At 45.5% G+C, this 23,401-nt stretch overlaps 1 protein-coding gene across 3 annotated transcripts in view; it reads left to right on the forward strand.

Moving 5' to 3' along the window:
- LOC127573125 (Na(+)/H(+) exchange regulatory cofactor NHE-RF2) overlaps positions 1-23,401 on the forward strand; it is a 133,222-nt gene that overhangs the window by 105,619 nt on the left and 4,202 nt on the right. For 2 of the 3 annotated variants that reach the window (XM_052021050.1, XM_052021052.1), the window contains exons 3-6: positions 7,175-7,354; positions 9,917-10,070; positions 15,777-15,820; positions 18,381-18,443. In XM_052021050.1, coding sequence (XP_051877010.1) covers positions 7,175-7,354; positions 9,917-10,070; positions 15,777-15,820; positions 18,381-18,443 — 441 coding nt within the window. The remainder of the gene's footprint in view (positions 1-7,174; positions 7,355-9,916; positions 10,071-15,776; positions 15,821-18,380; positions 18,444-23,401) is intronic. The other variant, XM_052021051.1, reaches the window with a different exon arrangement.

A 23,401-nucleotide genomic window follows, 5' to 3' on the forward strand; every position in this document is an offset into this window, starting at 1 on the left:
AGGTCAGGCAGCATCTATGGAGGGAAATAAACAGTCGACATTTCAGGTCGAGACCCTTCGTCAGGACTGGAAAGGAAGAGGGCAGAAGCTGGAATAAAAAAGTATTCCCCACCTCCCTCCCCTTATTCCATGGTCTACCGTCCTCTCCTTTCAGATTCCTCCTCCAGCCCTTTGCATCTTCTACCTATCGCCTCTAAGCTTCTTACATCTTCCCCCTTCCCCACCCACCTACCTTCCCCCTCTCACCTGGACTCACCTATCCCCTGCCAGTTTGTGCTCCTCCCCCTACCTTTTAATTCTGGCTTCTGCCCTCTTCCTTTCCAGTCCCGATGAAGGGTCTTGGCCCAAAATGTCGACTGTTTATTTCCCTCCATAGATGCTGCCTGACCTGCTGAGTTCCTCCAACATTTTGTGTGTAATGGCAACATAATTTCCTAACTCCTATACTCAATGTCCTGACTGATGATTTCCCTTTCACAAATCTGGTAACTCTGCAGTCATAGTATGAATTCATGACTCCCTTGTAACAGTGTCGTAGAATCATAGAGTAATATAGCACAGAAACAGGCCCTTCAGCATACAGTAACTTGTCCATGCTGACCAAGATGCCCATCTAAGCTAGTCCCATTTGTTCTGAACAATAAACTGTAGGAATTTTTTCCACTGTGTTCAGTTCTGGTCGTCTCATTATAGGAAGGATGTGGAAGCTTCAGAGAGGGTGCAGATGAGTTTTACCAGGATGCTGCCTGGATTGGAGAGCATGTCTTATGAGGATAGGTTGAGTGAGCTCGGGCTTTTCTCTTTGGAGAGAAGGAGGATGAGAAGTGACTTGATAGAGGTGTACAAGATGATAAGAGGCATAGATCAAGTGGGCAGTCAGAGACTTTTTCCCAGGGCAAAAATGGCTAACACGAGGGGGCATAATTTTAAGGTGATTGCAGGAAGGTATAAGGGGGATGTCAGGGGTACATTTTTTTACACAGAGAGTGGTGGGTGCGTGGAACGCTCTGCCGGCAGAGGTTGTGGGGACACATTAGCTGGTCCAGGGCTTGGGTATTATTTGTGAAAAATAACAAATATGGTTCAGTTGAGCTTATTTTAAGGTATTGGTATTGGTTTATTATTGTTACTTGCACCGAGGTACAGTGAAAAACTTGTCTTACAAACCGATCGTACAGGTCAATTCATTACACAGTGCAGTTACATTGAGTCAGTACAGAGTGCATTGAGGTAGTACAGGTAAAAACAGTAACAGTACAGAGTAAAGTGTCACAGCTACAGAGAAAGTGCAGTGCAATAAGGTGCGAGGTCAGAGTCCACCTCATTGTATAAGGGAACCATTCCATAGTCTTATCACAGTGGGGTAGAAGCTGTCCTTAAGTCTGGTGGTACGTGGCCTCAGGCTCCTGTATCTTCTACCGGATGGAAGAGGAGAGAAGAGAGAATGTCCTGGGTGGGTGGGGTCTTTGATTATGCTGGCTGCTTCATCAAGACAGCGAGAGGTAAAGACAGAGTCCGAGGAGGGGAGGCTGGTGTCCGTGATGCGCTGGGCTGTGTCCACTACTCTCTGCAGTTTATTGCGATCCTGGGCAGAGCAGCTGCCGTACCAAGCCGTGATACATCCAGATAGGATGCTCTCTATGGTGCGTCTGTAAAAGTTGGTGAGAGTCAAAGGGGACAAACCAAATTTCTTTAGCCTCCTGAGGAAGTAGAGGTGCTGGTGAGCTTTCTTGGCTGTGGCTTCTGCGTAATTTGACCAGGACAGGCTGTTGGTGATGTTCACTCCCAGGAACTTGAAGCTCTCAACCCTGTGATTATGTAAGGCACTGTACAGCTGAGCTGTGCCTGACCTACTGGTACAATCGTCTGGCTGGTAGTTTCCCTGCCAGCTTGTTTCTGTAGCATTTGGTGATTTTGGTCACGTCCTGTACTGCAGAATGTTGATGCAGCCTAATTTTTGTTTAACAAATCCATTATTTTGTGCATTCATTCTGAAGTTTCTAGCACTAAAGAAATCAATCGAAAAGTGCAACGTTTAAAAGAACTATAATAGGAAGGCACACTGGTATTTGGAAGTGTTCTCAGAATAGTGAGTGAGTGTTCAAAAACGAGAAATCCTCAGACTTGTGGCTGGTTAAGTGAATTATTTCTGAAGCAGAATTTTCCAGCTTTTTAAATATCGCATCTGATTATGTGCTGGCTTTAATAGCATCGAACAACTAGTCACCTTTACAAAAGTACTTTTCTGTAAACGTCTGTCAAATTAAATCGGTTTCATTAAGTAAAAAGCTGACAGTGATTCAAAAATTACTGGTAATGTGCATGTTTAAAACAAAAATTATGAATTATTATGATGGAGATTAAATTTGGAGTAGTTTAGACCCCAGCCATATTAAGTGTTTGGGAAAGTCTACAATGCAACTTGAAGAATCACCAATGCTGGTTGTAAAATAAAGTATAATTGCAGGCAGTAGATACTGATGCATAGAGGGGTCATCTGGCTTGTGTGTGACTGACTTGCTGATTGTTCCAAGTTTCTGATGGATGGGTTATAGTGTTTTATTTGCCTGATGAAATGGCTGCCTTCAAAGCTGAATGGGCTGGTTGCAAAGGGGAGGAATGTGTTTGACCATTGATGGACAGGATGGTTTTAACTGTGTATCACCTTTCTGATGCTGGAGGGGCTGCCTTCAGGAAACTGGGGCATTCTCATGAATCATAGAGTGGTTACAGCATGGAGCGAGGCCCTTCATTCCATCACATCCATGCTGCCTCTTTGCTATACCAACTGTGGTCGCACCACCCCTCCTCTCAGCTCCAGCCCTTTCTCTGTAGCCTTTCAAATTCTGATGCAGATTTCTAGGATTATGTAGACATCACAGAAACCAGCCTCCCCTCCATGGACTCTCTCTACACTTCTCGCTGCCTCGGCAAAACAACCAATGTTATCAAAGACCCCGCCCACCCTGGACATTCTCTCTTCTACCCCCTTCCATCAGGCAGAAGATACAAAGGCCTGAAAGTACGTACCACCAGGCTCAAGGACAGCTTCTATCCCGCTGTTATAAGACTATTGAACGGTCCCCTAGTATGATAAAATGGACTCTTTACCTCACGATCTACCTCGTTATGACCTTGCACCTTATTGTCTGCCTGCACTGCACTTTCTCTGTAGCTCTAACACTTTATCCTGCAGTCTGTTACGGTGTTACCTTGTATTCCCTCAATGCTCTGTTGTAATGAATTGACCCGTATGTCAGTATGCAAGCTAAGTTTTTCGCTGTACCTCGGTACAAGTGAAAATAGCAACCCAATTTACAATTTAAGGGGAAGGGGAGTATGCACCAGATGGAGATGTAGCTTTTGTATTGATTATTATTAAATGAGACACAGTGAGCTCTTTTTACTTTAAAAAATTGTTAAAATATCCATTGCATTAGATAGTATCGCTAAATTAATTTAAATTCAATATTCTAATTTGGGGAAGAGTTATGGATGGGTCAACCTTTGCCTTCAGGGTTTATGATGGTTAAGTCCCGTATTCCAGCTCTCTCTCCTCACACATTTATTTCCAGAACAATTTTCTGAAGCAATGGGAGCTTTTATACCACCCCTCTGGTGTATTGTGGAGGGTCGTGGCTGTCACATGACAGCACTGCGCCTACCTGGTCAGAAGACACACCACTGCCAATCAAGGTTTGGCCCCACCCCACCCATCAACACACACCTTACCATTTGCCTTTTTAAATTACCTGGGCTGGACCACCCAGCCGTCCAGCTCTATAAAGAGTGCCACATGTGCTTGGCTCTTTCTCTTTTGCCTGCCCCGAGGGATCACCCTGCTTCATTCCCAGGCCGAGGAACGGTGCTGGAGAAATCGTTGGTCAGGTGTGCACTGTTAAAAGGGTTGGGACCATTTTAGTTAGTGTCCCTGGTAGCACAGAGCTGTGCCTGCACTGAGTCAAGGGGTGGAGGGTATCGTATTGTTTTTCCTTGATTGTCTGTACCTAGTTCGTTGTGTGTTTGTGTATTTTACCCCGTTGAGATTTTCCCATGCTCGCTATAAGCTGTGCGCGCGTGTGTTATCCCCGTTACCATTTTCCAATGTTCATCTTTTGTAAATAAATCATTCCTCTCCAGACTGTGTTCAGAGTCCTTGCCTTCTGAGACTTCGAATCTGTTTCACAATATCTGGTTACTGTTGGACATGACCAATTCGTACTCTTGATGCAAGTGTGAAGACCTCTTATGGTCTAACCAAGAAGCATGGATGAACTCATGAAGATCAAACTTGTACTGTGCACTGTGAATGTATCATAAAACTTTTATGGCACTCAGGCCCATTGTCAGTTCAATCCCATTCCCCACAGCCTCAACTTATTCTTGCTCAAAAATCTGAAGCTGTGCATCCTCGTCCATCAACCATCTGCTCCTGTGAACAACTTCTCTCCATCCCTTCTAAACCAGTTCTGATTTTGTCCACCTCTATCAAACCCACTTCCACTAATCTTTGCTCCATGGAGAATCACCCCAGGTTCTGCAGTCTAACGTTAGAATCCTCCTCCTCCTTACAGACAGCAGCCAGTGTCTCTGGAGCTGTGAGACAGCGGCACTACCCGCTGCACCATTGTGCCACCACATTGTGTCTGAAATTCATCATCCCTGGAAACGTTCCAGTAAATCTCTTCTAACACCATCGTGTCCTTCCCGAATTAACAGGGAACGCACAGTACTCCAGTTGTGGTCTTCCCTACAGTTTGCACAGGTTCAACATAATCTCTCTGCCTTTGTGCTCTTGGCTTTGTGAAAATCCAGGATCCAATGCCATTTGCCAGCCACGTTTGGTGCACTTTGTATTCAATTGTGGGCTAATTTTTTCCTAATTACAGCTACTGGTGGAGTAAAATTGTCGTGCTCCTGTCCAAATGAGGGTCTGTGCATTGGGGGGGGGTAAACAAAATGCTTACGTATTGTCCAGGGGACATACTGGTAGAAGCTGAGAATGTCAGACAATTGAGCAGCATCGTGGTACAGCTAGTCAAGCTGCTGCCCCACGGTTCCAGTGACCCAGGTTCTGCTGCCTGTGTGGAGTTTGCATGTTCTCCCTGTCACTGTATGGGTTTCCTCCTACATCTCAAAGACATGCAATTTATTAGGTTAATTTGGCCAAGTGTGTAGTTGAGTGGAAAAATCTGGGGGAAATTGATGATAATGCGGGGAGAATAAGATGGGACTTGGTAAGATTAGCATAAGTGGATGTTTGGATAAAGTACCTGTTTCAATGCTATACGAATCTATGACTCATTTTGCAACATTTTGTGTCACAGTGGCCCTTTTGAATGCAAGAGATACAATTCCAATGGAGCCAATACTTTTCCTTAACCAATAGTTGAACTGCAAGTTGTTGACCAAGTGTGCATTAAGTGTGGCACAGTAGTGTAGCAGTTAGTGTAACGCTATTCCAGTGCCAGCGACCCGGGTTCAATTCCGGCCGCTGTCTGTTAGGAGTTTGTATGTTCTCCCTGTGTCTGCGTGGGTTTCCTCCGGATGCTCCGGTTTCCTCCCAAAGACGTACACATCAGGAAGTTGTGGGCATGCTATGTCGGTGCCGGAAGCGTGGCAACACTTGCAGGCTGCCCCCAGAACACTCTACGCAAAAGATGTATTTCACTGTGTGTTTCGATGTACATGTGACTAATAAAGAAATCTTATCTAATAAAGCATTGTCTTAATTTTTTTTTGTTACCTGCGTTATCTAATTTGTGTTGCGTTTTTCCTCCATGCAAAAACATAATCGAGAAAGACAGGTCATGGGGAGGAAGAGAAGGTGGAATGGATTTGGAATGGGCAGAACCAGGAGAGAGGAAAGGGTGAACACTGCAGGAATTTTTGATGCATGGTGCGCAGGTAAAGTTTCTGTCAGTGCCCCCTTGGAGACTGAGCTCTTGACGCCATCAGTGAAGGTTGGGCCTCCCATTAAGATTCCAGGACAAAGGTCCTTCCAATCTGCATCCATCAGGTTCTATAGTGTGACTCGGGAAAACCTGGATCTCTTTCTGTCTCTTGGGAGCACTTTGCAGTGAGGGTGGGCAACAGTGGTGTAATTCACTGCACCCTGTGGTATGCCAGAACAGCCTTCATACTAACACGGTCCTCAAGACCTGCACCAAGCTTGTGGTCTCTCCTTCCTCCCCCCCCTCTACCCTTGCCTTCCTTTCCCCCTTTCTAGCCTCCCCCTTTTGTTCCCAGGTTGATAACCTCTACCTGAGCCAATCCCAGTGGTGTGGATTTGGGGAAAAGGGATCCTCTTCTCTCTGAAGCCGGGTTGCCAAAAGTAAAGCCAATTTATTTCGTCCCTCCCGATAATCCAGCCCACAAGGCGTACACAAAATGACGTGCATGCGGGGTGGTTGCTCCAGAAAAGTGCAGTGAGTGGAGGAAAGCCACGTGTGTGAAGTTGATCGCTGTCACTTAGAGCAGCGAGGTTACCAGGCTTGATTGACAGCGGAAGTTACCTGAAGATGTTCGCTCTGACTGGGTGGGAGTTGTGTACTCAACTCTTTGCAGACTGTGGATTTGCTAAGAGGGTGTGGAGACGGATGCAAGGGTCCGTGTCCCGGTTAATCCCCAGCAGCTGCGTGACAGGGGACTCTCTGATCTACGGACTGTTCCCGGGGACACATACCGAGACAGACATCAAGTGCTTCTGGAAGATCATCAACTCGGTGAAAGATGCCCTTTGGTCTGCCCGAAACTTGTCGGTCTTCCAGCACAGCGAGATGTCCGTAAGGGAATGCTGCCGTGTGGCACATTCCAGGCTGCAAGATTACGTGCTGAGGGACGCACTGAAACTGGATGCAGCCAATGCTGAGTCTCTGTGGGGAAGGACCACAGTCTGGGCTCCTTCTGCTACCGCACATTGAGGAACTGAGTTAGGCGGGGAAACCCCTCGAACAGTGAAAGGGGTATCACCTCAGGGAGCCACGTGAGTGGCAATGGTGCTATGATTTTTAAAGTTTACACTAAATGTAACGATCATGAATGTTAAGGTTTTGTTTTTGCACTGTTTTTTCCTTTGTATATATTTTTTTATTGTGAATAAAGTGTATTTTTTAAATTTAAAAAAAATTGTGTTGTCACTAAATGCGACTGCTTGTGTTTCATTGTGTTGCAGGAACTCAATGGACAAGCCAAGGAGTTCTGTCCTCGGCTCTGCTGCATGAAGAAAAGCCCAAATGGCTACGGATTTAACCTTCACAGTGAGAAAGCAAAGCCTGGGCAATTCATCCGGTCTGTGGATCCAGACTCCTGTGCAGCTAAAGCTGGTCTCCGCCCTCAGGATAGAGTTGTGGAGGTAACAAAGCCACTTCCCAAGCAATCAGAATCACCCTGACTGTGTACGGAAAAGGTTAACTGTCGGCATTTCTAGCATCCCTACTTCAGGGATGTACAGACAATGCCAAAACTGAACGGAAACAAATTTTCTTGTTTATCCTCCCTTTAGCAACCTATTTCCTTCTGTCATCTTCTGTACCAGCAAATCAAAGACGTGCTGCTGAATAAATATTTTGCTGTCTGTTCCTTTGTGAGCTTTTTCCACTGATCTTTCATTCTGAAGTAATTAAAACGTTTGCTTTCTCACTTGTAACATGATTAATCTTTATTTAACCTCGCTGTAATTTTCTTTCACTTCCTTTAAGAAAATATACAGAAGTGGGAGTGCACCCTTTGAGCCTACTCTGCATTCAGTAAGATCAAGGTTGAGTCTACTTTACTGCCTCTTCTCCATATACCATGACTCCTCTCCAAAATTCGGTCAATCTCTGCTCAAATATATTCAACCGTCATGGCCAAGAACCCCCAAACATTCATGACCCTTCAGGACGGTGCAACTAGTAGAGATGCTGCCTCTCAGCACCAGTGAACTGGGTTCAATCCTGACCTCGGGCGCTGTCTGCGTGGAGTTTGCACGTTCTCCCTGTGACTGTGTGGGTTTCCTCCCACATCCAAAAGGCGTATGAATTGGTAGGTTAATTGACCACTGTAGAGTGCCCCTAGCGTGTAGGTAAGTGGTAGAGTCTGGGGGGAGTTGATGGGAATGTGAGAAGAATGGGTTGCTGGGGATATTGGTAGGTGAATGGGATTGCATTGCAGGCTGACATAGGGTTGATAGGCTGAATGGCCTCCTTCATGGATAAATTTTTTTGCAAATCTCTATCCTAAATGCTAAATCTCAATCCTAAAATCCCCTTTCTTTTAGACTATCCACCAGGTTCTAGATTTTACTGCCTTGTTTTGCTTTCTTTAACTCCTCGTCTTCCTTTTCCTCGTCTTGCTTTCTTTAACTCCTCGTCTTCCTTTCTTCGACGTTGTCACCTTTTCCCGTGGTCTTTAACTTGAGTGATTGTGACGTTCTCGTAGACCATTGTTGCTTCACCTACAGAATACTTCCTTGCCACCTGTGTAACTTACTGTTGGTTTAGGGACTTGCCAACCTGTCCCTGGCATTGGACGCTGTCCGATGCTGCCATGGGCTTCCTGTGGCAGACTGTGTCTGGGCCCACAGTGTAAGAATTGCCCCATCCCAGAGCTGATCTCAGCCTAGCAGAGGGCTGCCCCCAGTGTTGACGTAGTTGGGTGTATTTGCAGGCCTTTTCTTTGGGAGAACGGACTAAGAAGTCCTGAAGACTGGGTAATCAGCAAGACTTTCATCAAGACCTTCCAGTGATTCAGTGCTCACTCTCCTGCAATAGTCCATGGAACAGTACAGCACAGGAACAGGCCATTCGGCCCACCATGTCTGTGCTGACCATGATGCCAAACCAAACTAATCCCATCTGCCTGCACCTGATCCGTATCCCTCCATTCCCTGCCTGTTCACCTACATGTCTAAATGCCTCTTAAACGTTGCTATCGTATCTGCTTCCACCATCTCCCCTGGCAGCACGTTCCAGCCACTAACTACTCTCTGTTTGGGGAAAAAGAAAACTTGCCTTGTTAATCTTTAAACTTTCACTCTGGGGGGGTGGGGGGAGAGGGGAAGACTCTGACTATCTACACTATCGATGCCTGTCATAATTTTATAAACTTCTATCAGGTCTTCCCTCAGCCTCTGCCACTCCAGAGAAAACAACCCAAATTTGTCCAACTTCTTGTGGCTAATACTCTCCAATCCAGGCAACATCCTGGTGAACCTCTTCTGCACCCTCTCCAAAGCCTCCGCATCCTTCCTGTAATGGGGTGACCAGAGCAGCACTATACTCCATATGTGGCCTTACCAAAGTTTTACACAGCTGCAACACGATTTGTCAACTTTTATACTTGGTGCCCTGATCGATGAAGGCACGCATGGCGTACGCCACCTTTACCACCCTACCCATGTGTGTTGCCTGTTTCAGGGAGCTATGGACTTGCATTCCAGGATCCCTCTGTCCATCAATGCTCCTAAGAGCATAAGACATGGGAGCAGAATTAGGCCATTCGGCCCATCGAGTCTGCTCTGCCATCTGATCATGGCTGATTTATTTTTCAATCTCAACCCCATTCTCCTGCCTTCTCCCCATAACCTTTAACACCCTTACTAATCAAGAACCTATCAACCTCCGCTTTAAATACACCAAATGACTTGGCCTCCACAGCCATCTGTGGCAATGAATTCCACAGATTCACCACCCTCTGGCTAAAGAAATTCCTCCTCATCTCTGTTCTAAAGGGACGTCCTTCTATTCCGAGACTGTGCCCTCTGGTCCTAGACATTCCCACTACTGGAAACATCCTCTCCACTAAGGGTCCTACCAATGTGGGGGGGAAAATATTGGCTAAAGCACTCGCCGTTAATCCCACCGGTACATTGGTAGAATTGGAAGCTTATTGGTGTTCTGGGAAAATAATGTCTCCATCTTCCGGCTGTTTGTAGGTGAACGGTGTCAACATTGAAGGGAAGAAACACAGCGAGGTTGTGGCTTGTATCAAGGCCAGTGAAGAGGAAGCCAGGCTGCTGGTGGTGGATCCAGAGACCGATCAGTACTTCAAGAAACTGGGAATAACTCCGACAGAGTCGCATCTGAGAGGTGGGAATTGGCATTGATTTGGTTTGGTGCAGTGGTGAGGAAGCGGCAGACTACATTCAATGCACTCCTAGTTTTGTAACGTGATTGGGCCCTTTCCTCCAGCTCTGTCCCGTCCCCCTACCCTACCCACCCCCCCCCCCCCCAGCTCCTGATCATTGGCCAGTGGGTGGTTGGGGTTCCAATGAGTTTTTGTGGGACTGAACATAGAACGTAGATCAGTACAGCACAGGAAGAAGCCCTTTGGCCCACATTGTTGTGCCGAACTAATTAAGCTAATGACACCTAACCCCTTCTGCCTGCACATGGTCCACATCCCTCCATTCTCTGCATATTGATGTGCTTATCTGAGCCTCTTAAACACCACTACCGTATCTGCCTGCACCACCACCCCTGTCAGCACATTCCAGGCACCTACCACTCTCTGTGTTTAAATTAAAAAAAAACTTGCCCTGCACATCTCCTTTGAACTTGCCACTCTCACCTTAAATGCATGGCCTCCAGTATTAGACATTTTGACCCTGTGGAAAAAGATACCAGCTGTCTATCTATGCCTCTCATAATTTTGTAAACCTCTATCAGCTCTCCCCTTAGCCTCTGGCGCTCCAGAAAAAACAACCCAAGTTTGTCCAATCTCTCCTTAAAGCACATGCCCTCTAATCCAGGCAGCATCCTGGTGAACCTCTTCTGCACCCTCTCCAAAGCCTCCACATCCTTGCTACAGTGGGGCGACCAGAGTTAAATGCAGTACTCCAGATGTGGCCTAACCAGAGTTTTATAAAACTGCAGCATAACTTTCCTGACTCTTGAACTCAGTGCCTTGACTAATAAAGGCAAGAGTGCCCTATACATGCTCCTGGGCCTGGCTATGGTGAATCCACTGATCAATGTTGGAAGCAGGGAAACACACAAGAACGTAAGGGCAGGAGTAGGCCCCCTGCCCCACCATCCAATATGATCGTGGATGATCTACCCCACGCCTTACCTCCTCTTGTGTGATGGTTCCCCATAGCTCTGAAGTCCCAGATCTTTCAGAAATGTATCTACCTCCACCTTAAATAATCCAGCTCCCACAACCCTCTGGGGGAGAGAGTTCCAGAAATTCGTGACCCTCCTGTGAAATGAAATTTATACGCACCTCCATTTTAAATGACCGGCCCCATATCTTTTAACTATGTTACCTCGTGTAGGACTCTCCCACTAGAAGAAACATCTCAATGTCATAGACCCTCAGGATTTATATGTCTTAATAAGGTCACCCCTTGTTCTTCATTCTTCTGAAGGGGTGGGAGGGCAGTTGGTTGGGGTAGGATTGCCTCTGGCTTCCCACCTAAGATCTCTTTATTAGTCACATGTACATCGAAACACACAGTGAAATGCATCTTTTGCGTCAAGTGTTCTGGGGGCAGCCCGCAAGTGTCGCCACACTTCCTGCGCCGACATAACATGTCCACAACTTCCTAACCCTTACGTCTTTGGAATGTGGGAGGAAACCAGAGCACCTGGAGGAAACCCACGCAGATACAGGGAGAATGTACAAACTCCTTACAGACAGCGGCCGGAAATGAACTCGAGTCGCTGGCACTGTAGTAGTGTTACACTAACCACTACCGTGCCTGCGTTACGCTCTCCCTCCCATACTTAATGCCTGACCCTCACTGGAAAGAAAGGTGCAACGTTCACCAATATCTTAGACCTTCTGGGAATTGGTTATAGTGGACGCCATTGACTTTCCAATTTCTACTGTGATGTTTCACATAGAAAGGCAAGGGATATGCTGGCTTCGAGAGGATGCATTTGAGCTTTGGATGCAAAGTTGGGGTTTTTGAGGAAAGTTTCTTGAACAGCACTGAACCTTAGTCATATGCACTCAACTGGTCTGGGTCCGCTTGAGCAAATAAGCTGACTCTAGCCGTCTGGGAACCAGTTGGTGAAGCATCAACCATGACTGAGCCATGGAAGCCTCACCTCGAGAATGTATTGACAGCCTTCGACAGGGCCAGAGTCGCACCTGCTGTCGAAGCTGGGAGATCAGAGTCATCTAACAATAATTAAAACTGCTGGAACTCATTCTTAATATGAAGAAGTAATTAAAAACAGGCTAAGAAATAATTAAAAACTTAACACATTGAAAACAATTAAATTTACAACTGTAACTACATTTAGAAGGAATTATAATTGCAGTAAATTTTAATTTTTAAGTATAAAGAAATGATTTAAATCAATAAATAATAACATTAAAATTAAAATTCAGTCGACAACAATTTGTCCCATTTTCACTTGGCTTGCAAGGGACTTGTAGATGGATTTACCTGGGAGTGGTCGAACGCTGGCGATTCCCTTTGGAGGTGATTGTGCAATGATAGTCGCCACGATTTGGCGCAATTACTTTATAAAACTTGAATGGGGAATGTTATGCAAATTGAGAGGAAGAGCGTCACTGGTGGGAAAAGGAATTTTGGGTGGATGGAACCGGTTGGGTGAGGCAATTGGAGAACCAGTTGGTAACCAGAGAACGAGTAGAACCGGTCTGTGGGTGATAGGCAGGTGGAACCGCGTGGGGGAGTGGAACAAAAGGGGGTGGTGGGGCTTGGGGGTAAAAATGGGGTGAGAGGACCTGGGTGGACCAGAAGGAGAGGGAAAGGACCATGGGAGAGGACATCTGCTTCTGTAATGTCCTTTCGATAAGGAAATTGGCTCTCTTGGCCCATCCTGGGATTTTACAACCCCACAGCAATGTGTTGGACTCCATGGTATGGATGTGATGGCCTGAACGGCCTCCTTGCGTCATAAATATCTGATTTCTGTGGTTGACATTGGAAGGGCAGGTATCAGCAGGGTATGGGCTTCTGAAGAAGCTGAAGTGGGTGGTATTAGTAGGACAGCTGGTAGAGCCACTGCCTCACAGCGCCAGAGACCCGGGTTCGATCGTGACCTCTGCTGTCTGCGTGGAGTTTGCACGTTCTCCTTGTGACCTTGCGGGTTTCCTCCGGGTGTTCCAGTTTCCTCCCACTTCCCAAAGACATGCAGGTTCATAGGTTAATTCGGCTGCTGTAAATTGCTCGTAGAGTGTAGGTGATTGGTGGAATTGGGGAGAATAAAGTGGGATTAGTGTAAAGTGGATGGTTGATGGTACACGAGGACTCGATGGGCTGTAGGGCCTGTTTCCATGCTGTCTCTGTACGACTCTGTGACTAGAATTGAATTCACCATTTCAGAGCATGTGCCCGGAATTTATAAATTTATGCTGTGCTTGTGCAGTGGCCGAATTTGGAAGTGAGCCTGTTTCAAGGACAAATCACTTCACTTCAGAACTTGCAGCGAGAGATCAAGATAGATATTGAGAACTGTGTTAATTGTGAGCTTCCAGAGATGAAAAGATAATGAGTTGTTCCTACCCCTGGCACCACATTTACAGGAATGTTCTCAAAAGAACTGGGGCTCAGTTCAGTCTTTTATTTTCTATTCACAAATGCAGTTGGAGAGTTAACCTCACAAGCCAAGTGATTTGTTGTTGCTTCAGTCTTAAGCTAGTTTTCTCTGCCTGTGTGAATGCTCTTTATAGACCCAGCATGCAGTACGTGTAGTAATTCACAGGGTTGGTTGCAATCACACTGAGCCATTGGTAAAAGCCACCATCAGGAGACCAGACTGGGAGGAGCTATGGATATTGTGGAAAGCAATCAGTCCAGTGCAAGTGAGGCAAACTTTGGACCCAGTGCCTCCTGTGAGCTGCAGTGTTTGTCCCTGGAGCAAGCCCTGTAATCCAGGACTGTTTCCCCAACGATGTCAACACTCATCACTGCAACACTGCACGTTTGTCCAATCTAATGCTTTTCGTGACCACACAGCCAACCCTATTAAATGGAGACACAAGAGACTGCAGATGCTGGAATCTGGAGCAGCACACAAGGCGCTGGGGGAGCTCAGCGGGTCAGGCAGCCCTTTGTCACCTCCACCTATCACCTCCCAGCTTCTGACATCATCCCCACCCTCATCTGCCTATCACTGACCCTCACCTGGATCCACCTGTCACCTGCCAGCTCTTGCTCCACCCCTTCCCCACAACTTTTTATACTGGCCATCTCCTTCTTTCCAGATGAAGGGTCTCAACCTGAAACATCGTCTGTCCATTTCCCTCCGTAGATGCTGCCTGTCCCGCTGAGTTCCTCCAGCACTTTGTGTGTTGTGCCAACCCTGATGGCGAACCAACACCAGATTGATACTACATCTATTTCTTGGTTTATTACCTGTGCCACTGTAATGTTATTATTTAGTGGCCTATAGACAACTCCCACCAGTTATTTTATCCCTTTACTATTCCTAAGGCCAGGCACAGTAGTGTAGCGGTTAGTGTAACGTTATTACAGCACCAGTGACCCGGGTTCAATTCCGGCCACTGCCTGTAAGGAGTTTGTACGTTCTCCCCGTGTCTGCGTGGGTTTCCTCCAGGTGCTCCGGTTTCCTCCCACATTCCAAAGACGTATGGGTTAGGAAGTTGTGGGCATACTATGTTGGTGCCGGAAGCGTGACGACACTTGTGGGCTGCCCCCAGAGCACTCCGAGCAAAAAGATGTATTTCACTGTGTGCTTCGATGTACATGTGACTAATGAAGATATCTTGTCTTGTCAATGTCATGACTGTGAGGCAGCTGGTAGAGTCGCTGCCTCACAGCTTCAGCAACCTGGGTTAGATTCTGATCTGGGGTGCTGTCTGTGTGGAGTTTGCCCATTGTCCCCGTGACTGTGTTGGTGTCTGCTGGGTGCTCTGGTTTCCTCCCATGCCTCAAAGACGTGCAGATTGGTGGCGTTGGATCCGGTTATCTTCGAATCCGCAGGTTCTTTCTGGAGTCAAAGATGAGTTGAAAGCAACTTGGTGCTTCACAAAGTTTTATTGGAAAAGTTTAAACAAAAAAACAGTCACGGAGCACATGGCACTGGCTTTACTACTGGGAGATGAGCCGAGACAAAGGAACTAAAGATGAGCTCGGGGTAGGGGGGTTGGGGGAAGAGAGTGATTAACAAAAAATGACACCTTTTATACCTGAGATAAGAGGTACTCCTTAGCTAACAATAGTTCAATCAGGAAACCTATTAGATACCTGTGGCAAAACCAACCACTGAGAAAACGCGTATTCACCTGATGGACGAACCAATAAGCTAAGAAGCAGTTATATCTTATACAGTCACTTGAGGTGTATTAAACACTATACAAACTACTTAAAACAGTCGAATCAACAGTAGGTTAATTGGCCACTGTAAATTGACCCTAGCGTATGGGTGAGTGGTAGAATCTGGGGGGCATTGATGCGAATGTGGGGAGAATAAAATGGGTTTAGTGTAAATGGATACTTGATTGTCAGCATGGATTCAGTGGGCCGAAGGGCCTTATTCCATGCTCTATAACTTGCCAGAGTAGAATTTTGTTAGGTTTCCCACTGAAGATACAAGAGATGAATTTTGATCTCCTGACCTCCAGGTTGCTGATTGAACACTATAATTTCTCCAACGTACTATAGACCCACTATAATTACTCTGCCAACCGTTCATTGCTGTCGCTGTATTTGTTTAGAAATATTTTCATTTCCCCTTTATATATTAGCATCTCAACAACAAAATAATGATTTGGGGACATTTAGGACAAGCTTTGGAAAATCACTAAAAGTGATTGAAACTTTTCAACACTTCTATCTTTATTGTTTTTTTTAGGACCCCTGCCACAGCCACTTGCAAACGGATCTCCACGGACACAGGTTAGTGACTGAGAAGCATTTACTCTTATCAATGGAGTAATCTTAATTGCATAATTTTCAGGGAAAGTTGTGACTGGAAAATCCTTCTGTGGTCTGGATCTCCCACCCTTCCATTAGTTTCTAATATTTATAGATTAGAATAACCGGGACAATAATCCAGAGCTTTTGCAGTGGTTCAGAATGCTCAGATCCCGAAACGTGACTCGCAAGAAAGCGAAGGAGCATAGGAGCACAGCAACTATTTGTTTTCACCAGCTCTTCCATAGCAATTAGTGCCAGCTGTATCTCACTTGGTGTTCTTGCCTCTGAGTCAGAAGGTTATGGGTTCACTTCCACTCCATTCGAGCTGAGCGGAGCAGTCATAGTCAATTAGCTTGGAAACAGGCTTTTCAACCCACTGAGACATCAACCATCCATTTGCACAGAGGTCCACTGAGCCCATGCTGACCATCGACCATCCACTTGCACAGATCCTAGGTTAATTCCTTTTTGTATTCTCCCCATGTTCACATTGACTCCCCCCAGATTCTACCACTCACCTACATACTACAGGCAATTTACAGCGGCCAATTAACCTGCATGTCTCTGGGATGTGGGAGGAAACTGGATCACCCGGTAGAAACCCATGCGGTCACAGGGAGAATGTGCAAACTCCACCCAGACAGCACCAGAGGTCAGGATTGAACCTGGATCGCTGGAGCTGTGAGGCAGCAGCTCTGTTAGCTGCACCACAGTGCCAACCCTTATGGGTGCATAACTTAAAGGGTGTTGCACTGTTGGAGATGCAGTCTTCCAAGTATTATCTCAGGATGGTGAGAAAGATGATCATGGCTCTATTGCAAAGAAGAGCAGGAGAGTCTTCCCCAATATCCTAGCCAACTGATTGCATTAAAATAGATAATCTGGTCATTATCATATTGCAATTTTGAGAATTGGCATGTCCCAATCAAATTCATTCTACTCTACCTTACAACAGTGACTACCCTTCCAAAACACCACCTTCATCTTGAAGTACGATATAAAGTCTAGTATCTCCTTTTGTAAATAACTCCAATTCGGATCTTAGTCTGTATATTTCTGATCTTTGTCACTTTTCCCAGGGCAGGCACATTAATGTAGCGGTTAGCGTAATGCTATTACAGCGCCAGCGACCCGGGTTCAATTCTGGCCACTGTCTGTAAGGAGTTTATATGTTCTCCCCATGACTGCGTGGGTTTCCTCTGGGTGCTCCGGTTTCCTCCCACATTCCAAAGACATACGGGTTAGGAAGTTGTGGGCATGCTGTGTTGGCGCCAGAAGCGTGGCGACACTTGCGGGCTGCCCCCAGAACACTTTACGCAAAAGATGCATTTCACTGTGTGTTTCGATGTACATGTGACTAATAAAGATATCTGATCTGATCTTTAGCACCAATATCAGGTTGCAGGAAGTTGGATACTTGTTTTCCCGTCATCAGAATCTGGTTTATTATCACTGACTTGTATGCCTTGTATGACTTGTATGCAAGGGGGCAACCCTTGTGATCAGAGTGGATTGGCATATTTCACCACCCGTAAAGGTGCCACACGAATGCAAATTGGTGTACAATATCATAGAAATTTACAGTGCAGAAAGAGGCCATTTGGCCCATTGTTTCCCTGCCAGAGAGAGATGAAATTTTGGTTAATCCCACGATGCAGTTTTTAATCTGTGGCCCTGCAGTTAACAAACTGTTCAACTGCTTATCTGGGTGATGAAGGGTTCTGCCTCCATCACCCTTCCAAGCTCAATGACGCTGTGCAGGTGACGCGTGCGGTTCCTTTCAGAGATTCCAATTTTAATTTTTAAAATTATGTTTGTATTTTAGGTTGCAGACTAATTGAATTGAAAGGATTATTTTTTTTTCTCTCATTTGTTTTATTGAGCACCACCAGTTCCAAGTCGCAACCCAGATTCAATTCTGTCAACGTTATTCAGGCATTTGATTTCCGAGCAAAGTGACTGGTCTATTTTTGATTTGGGAACCTTGGAGAAAACAATGAATCTTGCCAGAACTCATCACATCGTGGTTTCATTGGGACTAAAATAATTCTCAGTTCTCTCCCGGCATTGAAAATTGCTCGCTGCCTTCTCTGGAAGGGATGCAGAGAATAGGGAGAACAAAGGGTAACTACACACTGCTGCACCATGGCAGCGACCCAATTATTTTGCAGATCAGTCAGTGAGGTGAATAACCTGCCCATCCAGCCCCTTTCCGGAAGATGAATGTGATTAAAGTGAATTTCCCAGATTGGCTGACAGCTGGTCATCAATATTTCTGAGGGGAAAATTGACTTAACTGAAAATAAGTTCATTCCACATGCTGGACAGGGTCAGAATGTCGACCTGTGAAGGATTCTGGTTCTGAGTGAGGTGCTTGAAGCAGGATATTTGATTGCTGCAGACTGTGGTTTGAACCGATGCCTGTGGCACAAATTATTTGTCCTTGCAGAGATTAGCAGCTTCAGAAGTTTGCCATCTCTTTGAAGGTTAAAACTAGTGGTCAGCAGATTTTAAGTTGATTTTATTTATTCCTCAACAGATTAATGGAGAAACCCCCACATCCCTCAACCATGGCTATTACAGCCCTAAAGAGGGGACAGAGGTAAATATTTGATCTTCTCTCCTTTGACCAAGGAATAGTTTCCTTTTGCTCAAAGAAATGTATCATTGTAATCCTTCCACTGCAGTTAATGCTGGTCATGCACAATGACATTTTACTGTCACTTCTTTCTTCATTGGAGAGAGGTGAGATCAAAGGCGGACCTCCCGTTATCAAAGAAAGATGTTGTGGATCATTGGGTTGGTTGCGCTGATGTCAATCATTTGAAGGCAGGACCAACTAACTGTGCCTTTATACATTTGGAACATTTGAAACTCCCTGTTCTCCGTATCTGAGACCATAAGATGTAGGAGCAGAATTAGGCCGTTCAGCCCATCGAGTCTGCTCTGCCATTCAATCATGGCTAATTTTTTTTTTCAAGCCCCCCCCCCCCCCCCTCCATTCTCCCTGTAACCCTTAACCTATCAGTCTCTGCCTTAAATACACCCAATGACTTGGCCTCCACCGCCCTCTGTGGCAACAAATTCAACAGATTCACCACCCTCTGGCTGAAGAAGTTCCTCCTCATCTCAGTTTTAAAGGGACATCCCTTTATTCTGAGGCTGTGCCTTTGGATCCCAGACTCTCCCACTGATGGAAACATCCTCTCCACATCCACTCTATCCAGGCCTTTCAGTATCCGGTGGGTTTCAATGAGATCCCCCCCTCATCCTTCTGAACTCCATTGAGTACGGGCCCAGAGACATCAAACACCCCTCATACGTTAAGCCTTTCATTCCCGGGATCATTCTTGTGAACCTTCTCTGGGCCCTCTTTCCATTGTATCTGAGTGAGAAGATACAATAGAAAAAGTTGCACTTGCCTTGTGTGCTATCTGTGTACTTATTTAGTTATGGCAAATGCTCAGTATGTACCCTGTAGTCAGCCTGTCAGTCAATCTTTCATGTGACATGAAAAGCGTCTCAGGTTGAGCTACAGCCCACCCGTCTGGTCAATGGCCTCCTCAGATGCTGAGTGGAGAAATTCTGCACCTGCCTACAATGACTTAACGATGGCATCCATTATTTGAGCCAAATCACACCTTTTGTCCATCAAGCACCTTCCATCTGTGGTCCAGTGGGTAACATTGCTCATGGTTTATGTGGACCCTGAGTGCTCCCTGCCATTTTAGAGGAAGGTTGAATCTAGGAACCTCTACTGTAGAGTCTAAGGATATATTGGATCCCTACACTCCATACCTCTCACAGTTCCATCCATCTGCATAATAGATTTGGTAGTGGGTTTATTATTGTCACATGTACTGAGACGCAGTGAAAAACATTATTTAGCGTTCCATCCACACAGATCATTCCATACACAAGTACTCTGAGGTAATACAAAGAGAAAACCAATAACAGAATGCAGAATATAGTGTTACAGGTACAGAGAAAGTGGAGTGCAGGCAGACAATAAGGTGCAAGGCCAAGACGAGGTAGATAGTGAGGTCAAGAGTCCACCTTATTGTACTAAGGGACTGTTCAATGGTCTTTTAATGGCAGGATAGAAGCTGTCCCTGAGCCTGCTGCTACGTGCTTTCAGGCTTTTGTATCTTCTGCCTGATGGAAGGGGGGAGAAGAGAGAATGTCTGGCATGGGTGGGGTTGTTTGATTGTGTTGGCAATGGCATGGGTGTTGGCTACTATTTACCAGAGTGGCTGGCGTGAATAGTAGTTGCTTTGCCGGTGGTTTTACCAAACCTTTGGACAATGGTGGTGGGGGGTGGAGGGGAAGGTTGGTATTTCTCATTGTTTCATTTTCTCACACTTCCATCCTATCTGAGCCTTCCTCTTTATCCTCGCTATAACAACGGGAACAGCCCCTACTGACTACTTATCGCCAGCTTTATTCAGTAGTTAACAAACAATTGGCATAACTGGTGAATCAACTCTAATAGCATTAGAATGTTGTTCAGAAGTTCCTCCACTAAACATTAGAGGCCCTTCGGCCCACTACATCCATGCCAACTTTTTCGCCAATCTACACGAATCCAATTTGCCCACAGTAGGACCATTTCCTTCCATGCCTTGCCTATTTAAGTGTCTGTCTAAATGCTTTTTTAAAAGTGTTAATTGTATCTGATTCCACCACATCCTCTGGCAGCACCTTCCAGATGTCCCCCCCCCCCCCCCCCCCCAACGAGAGTGGTTGTTAAAATATCTTGTCCCTCAGATCCCCTTTAAAACTCTTTCCTCTCACCTTAACCCTATGCCCTCTTGTCTTTGATATCCCTACAATGGGAAAAACATTTTGGTTATCTAATATACATCTATCAGGTCACCCCCTTCACAGGCCAGCCTGTCCAATCTCTCCCCATAATTAAAGTCCTCCAATCCAGGCAACGTCCAGTGCAATCACATGCTTGATATATTTTGTTTTAAGATTATTTCAGAAGACTTCTCATGAGCAGAATTATAAAGCGGTTTGTGTAAAATTAAGCCATATTCCAAACCAAACATCTGCTTCTGTGATGATTCACACACACTGGTGGCACATGCTGAAGAAAAAAAATTTGTAAAGACTTTAACAGTTTCTCAGAGGAAGTTTCTGTTGCAGTGGAAGCAATCTTGATCTAATTTGCATAATTGTGCGAGCATTTGATCATCAGTTTTGCATAATGATTCCTTCCGTCGGTATTTTTTTGACATTCTGGAATGCACAAACGGCACGTTTGCAGAAACAAGACTGTAATTAAAAGCCCAGTTCTCGTCGAATCAGAGCATATATAATTGCAGCCCTTGGCACACTCCCGCTCTTTGAAGGAGCTCCATATTGTATGGGGAACGGTGATTATTTTTGAGTGCATTTTCATTTTCTTCCTATGGCTGCAAGAAAAGATTTAATCAGACGGTTAAATGAAATTTATTTAGTTAAATTATAGCAATTATAACCCAAAGAAATGCTAATAATATGAATTGGATTGTCGAAGTGTCTTAATTAAAAATATAATACACTTGTGATATGAATACGGATGGTGCAGTGCCCTAATTAAAGTTGCAGAACCAGCTTCTGTTTTAAGGCAGTTTGTTCTATGAATAGTGTCACAACTGGAAACTTTGATCTTTGAACATTTCAAATTCTAATTTGCAAGTATGTTTGGAATGAAGCCTTTTTTTTAAACTGCACGTCACAGAATTTTTAACACTCAACGTGGACAAAATTAGGAGCAGCCTAGAGTTGGTAGGAAGGAACTTGTTCCCTCAGCAAAGAGGTCAACAGGCAGAGAACAGACTTAAATTGGTGAATTGGTTTATCATTGTCACATGTAGTGAGGTACAATGAAAAACTTTGTTTTGCGAAAACAATAACAGAATGTAGAATAAAGTGTTACGGTTACAGAAAATGTTCAGTGCAGGCAGACAATAAGGTGCAAGGCCATGACGAGGTAGACTGTGAGGTCAAGAGTCTATCCTTATTGTACTAGGGGACCATTCAATAGTCATAACAGTGGGATAGAAGCTGTCCTTGAGCCTGGTGGTACGTGGTTCCAGGATTTTGTATCTACTGCCCAATGGGAGAGGGGAGAAGAGAGAATGTCCGGGGTGGGTGGGGCCTTTGATTATGTTGGCTGCTTTACCGAGGCAGCGAGAAGTGTAGACAGAGTCCATGGAGGGGAGGCTGGTTCCCGTGATGTGCTGTAAGTGTGAGAGGATTACTGGAGAGATCAGGAAATAGTTTTTCACCCAGATGGCGGTGGGGATCTGGAACTCGCTGCCTGAACAAATGATAGTGGCAGAAAGCCTTCACTCTAGTTAAGTACTGCTTGGATGTGAACATAAAGAGCTGTGATACTATTGAGCGGTTCCCTTATATGATGAGATGGATTCTGACCTCACGATCTACCTTGTTGTGACCTTGCACCTTATTGCACTGCACTTCCTCTGTAGCTGTGACACTTTACTCTGTACTGTTATTGTTTTTACCTGTACTACCTCAATGCACTCTGTACTAACTCAATGTAACTGCACTGTGTAATGAATTGACCTGTACGATCGGTATGCAAGACAAGTTTTTCACTGTACCTCGGTACAAGTCACAGTAATATACCAATACCTGCAAGGTTTCTGACCAAGTGCTAGAAGCTGGGATCAGGTTGGGTGACTCTCTTTTGACTGGCACACTTGCAATGGGCTGAATAGCCTCCTTCTGTGTCATGAACTTGTTAGGTTTCATTCAGACCATCTGGTCTCTGCCTCAGGTGAGTCCCTTCCACCCTATTCACAGAATGAGACAAATTACAGCATGGAAGGAGCCCATTTGGCCTATCAGGTTGATACTGGCTCTACCCAAGAGCAATCTAGCTTGCCCCACTCTCCCACCTAGTCAGCACAGCCCTACAAACGCTCCTCTTGCAAGTACTTGTACAGCTTCCTTCTGAAAGCCAAAATTGAATCTGGCTTTTCCACCACCTCTGGCAGTTCTTTCCAGACCTTATCCGCTTGCTGCATGTGGAACGTCGAACACAGAAAAGTACAGCACACTTCCAGCCTCTTGCACATCCCCTGTTTTCACCACTGCCTTCCTGGTTTTTAATCAGTTATCTAGGTCCCAAGTTCTTGAATTCCCCCATTTGTGTCTCTGCTGCTGTGCTCTAAGATTCTGCTTCGAACTTGCTGCTGTAGCAAAGCTTTCAGACACCGATTATACGACTGTCAAATTTTGTTTGATAACCCTTTTTTGAGACACCAACAATAGAACAGTACAGGAACAGGCCCTTCAGCCCACCATGTCTGTGCTGAGTATGATGTCATTCTAACTAATCCCACCTGCCTGCACTTGGTCTACATCCCTGCTCTCCCTACCTGTTCGTTTGCCTGTCTAAATGCCTCTTAAATATTGCTGTCGTATCTCTTCTCACCACTTCCCTTGGCAGTGCGTTCCAGACATCTACCACTCAGTGTGTATATAAAAAAAATTGCCTCGTTAATCTCCTTCTAAACTTTCCCCTCTCACTTTAAACCAATG

The sequence above is a fragment of the Pristis pectinata genome, chromosome 8 (assembly GCF_009764475.1).
Source record: "Pristis pectinata isolate sPriPec2 chromosome 8, sPriPec2.1.pri, whole genome shotgun sequence".
In the NCBI taxonomy this organism is placed as follows: domain Eukaryota; kingdom Metazoa; phylum Chordata; class Chondrichthyes; order Rhinopristiformes; family Pristidae; genus Pristis; species Pristis pectinata.